This window comes from Nicotiana tomentosiformis, chromosome 1, assembly GCF_000390325.3.
Source record: "Nicotiana tomentosiformis chromosome 1, ASM39032v3, whole genome shotgun sequence".
Taxonomy (NCBI): domain Eukaryota; kingdom Viridiplantae; phylum Streptophyta; class Magnoliopsida; order Solanales; family Solanaceae; genus Nicotiana; species Nicotiana tomentosiformis.
Window position 1 is genome coordinate 31958104 of NC_090812.1, and position 2865 is coordinate 31960968.

General features: G+C 44.6%; 2 protein-coding genes across 2 annotated transcripts; both read right to left on the reverse strand.

Annotated features, from left to right (window-relative positions):
* Positions 1 to 228: 228 nt before the first annotated feature.
* On the reverse strand, positions 229 to 726 carry LOC138905287 (secreted RxLR effector protein 78-like). Its single transcript, XM_070193796.1, has one exon. The coding sequence runs from the start codon at positions 724 to 726 to the stop codon at positions 229 to 231; it is 498 nt and encodes a 165-aa protein (XP_070049897.1).
* Positions 727 to 989: 263 nt separating this feature from the next.
* Positions 990 to 2240, reverse strand: LOC104085766 (uncharacterized). The gene is made up of 2 exons (XM_009589889.2): positions 1686 to 2240; positions 990 to 1538 (listed from the first exon to the last, which is right to left on the reverse strand). The coding sequence occupies exons 1-2, from the start codon at positions 2238 to 2240 to the stop codon at positions 990 to 992; spliced, it is 1104 nt and encodes a 367-aa protein (XP_009588184.2).
* Positions 2241 to 2865: the final 625 nt, after the last annotated feature.

A 2865-nucleotide genomic window follows, 5' to 3' on the forward strand; every position in this document is an offset into this window, starting at 1 on the left:
GATCTTGACTGGCCAACATTCAACCCCATACAACATCGTTGGCCTGACCACCACTCTGTAGAACTTACCTTTAAGTTTTGGTGGCACTTTCTTGTCACACAAAACACCGGAAGCGAGTTTCTATTTCATCCATCCTGCCCCAATACGATGTGTGACATCTTCATCAATCTCCCCATCCCCCTGAATAATAGACCCAAGGTGCTTAAAACTTCCTTTCCTAGGGATGACCTACGAGTTCAGCCTCTCATTCCCTTCCTCACCTTGAGTCTCGCCATTGAATTTACACTCCAAGTATTCTGTCTTGATCCTGTTCAACTTGAAATCTTTAGACTCTAGGGTCTGCCTCCACACCTCTAGTTGCGCGTTCACACCATCTCGCGTCTCGTCAATCAATATAATATCATCTGCAAATGGCATGCAGCACGACACCTCCCCTTGGATGTAGCGCGTCAGTACGTCCATCACTAGAGCAAATAAAAAAGGGCTGAGTGTCGACCGTTGATGCAACCCTATCATAATCAAAAAATGGTCCGAGTCCCCACCCACTGTCCTCACTCGAGTTTTTGCTCCATCATACATGTCCTTTATCAGCCTAACATAGGCACTAGGTACACCTCTAGCCTCTAAACATCTCCATAATACCTCTCTTGGAACTTTATCGTACACCTTTTCTAAGTCGATGAACACCATATGCAAGTCCTTCTTTCTCTCCCTATACTGCTCCATCAATCTTCTAACAAGGTGGATGGCTTCTGTAGTTGAGCACCTCGGCATAAACCCAAACTGGTTCTCAAAAATAGACACACTCCTCCTCACCCTTAGATCTACCACTCTCTCCCAGACTTTTATAGTATGGCTAAGCAGCTTGATACCCCGATAGTTATTGCAATTTTGGATATCACCTTTGTTCTTGTATACAGGAACTATCGTGCTCCACCTCCACTTTTTGTGAATCTTCTTCGTTCTAAAAATGATAGTAAATAACCTAGTCAGCCACTCCAAGTCTGCCTTGCCCGCACTCTTCCAAAACTCCCCCAGGATTTCATCCGGCCCAAGCACTTTGCCCCTGCACATCTTACACATAGCCCCCCAACTTCATCAACTCTAATTCGCCTACAATACCCAAAGTCACAATGACTCCCGAAGAGTTCCATATCACCCAGTACAATACTCTTGTCCCCCTCCTCGTTCAAGAGACTATAGAAGTAGGTTTGCCATCTCCGACGAATAAGCCTCTCATCCAACAAAACTTTACATTCTTCGTCCTTAATGCACTTCACTTGGTCCAAGTCACGCGCCTTCCTTTCTCGTGCCTTGGCTAACCTGAACAACCTCTTATCCCCACCTCGTCCCTCGAGTTCCTCATATAAACGACTAAAAGCTGCAGTCTTGGCCGCTGTAACTGCTAGCTTTGCCTCTTTCTTAGCCAACTTATAATTCTCCCTATTCGCCCTCTTCTCCTTCTCGTCTACACTTTTTACCAGCTTTAGATACGTTGCTTTCTTGGTTTCCACTTTTTCTTGAACCTCTCCATTCCACTACCAGTCTCCCCTGTGACCACCAGAGTAACCCTTTGAAACCCCTAATACCTCTCTCGCGGCTTCCCTAATTCACTGCGCAGTCATGGTGCACATAGCTATTGCGTCCCCACTACTCCTCCAAGCCCCCATAGTCAACAACTTGACCCTCAACTCCTGTGCTTTAGCTTCCGTCAAGGCTTCCCACTTGATCCTATATTGGCTATACATTGCCCTCTTCCTCCTCTTCCTCATGATCTCAAGGTCCATGACGAGGAGCCTATGAAGGGTCGAGAGGTTCTCACTCGGAAAGACCTTATAATCCGTGCAAAGACCTCTATCGGACTTTCTGCAGAGTAAATAATCAATCTGAGTCTCGGCCACCGAACTCCGAAAGGTGACCAAGTGCTCCCTCTTTTTCAGGAAACTCGAGTTTGCTATCACCAAATCAAATGCTCTAGCAAATTCCAGCAAAGACATTCCTCCTCCGTTTTTATCTCCAAAACCAAAGCCAACATGGACATCATCATACCCCCCAGACGTCGCTCCGATGTGGCCTTTGAAATATCCTATGAAAAGCTTCTCGGTATGCGAGATACCACGCACCATCTCATCCAAATCCTCCCAGAAATGCCTCTTGACTTCCTCATCCAAGCCTGCTTGGGGTGTGTACGCACTGATTATGTTCAAAATAAAACCTCTAACAACTGGCTTAATAGTCATCAGTCTATCATTCACCCTCCTAACCTCCACCACTAGTTCCCGAAGTTCTTATCAACCAAGATACCTACCCCGTTTTTGCCCCCCACCCTCCCAGAATACCATAGTTTGAACTTGTCCACATCCTGCACCTTATCTCCTACCCACCTAGTCTCCTGTACACAAGCTATATTAATCTTCTTTTTTTCGAGAATCTTTACTAACTCTACAGATTTTCCAGTCAAAGTCCCTATGTTCCAAGACCCCACTCTCAACCTAGTAGCTCCCTTAGCCCTCTTACCCCCCACACCCCCCCCCTCGCTGACACCCCCGAGGACAAGACCTTACCCTATCGCCGTTCATCAAAGCCACTATATCCCGAAAACAAGCGACAAAAATAAAATAAATTCCAAAATATAATCTATCACTAAAAATCGCAAAACAGGTGAAGAAATAAAATAAAAAAACTAATGGGAACTATAATCTACAACTAAAGGTCAGAAAAATAGGTGAAGAAATAAACTAAAGGAACTAAAGGAAACTATAATCTACAACTAAAGGACATAGAAATAGGTGAAGAAATACAATAAAAGAGCTAAAGGGGACTATAATCAACAACTAAAGTTCAAAAAGAAAATGTGCAAAACTA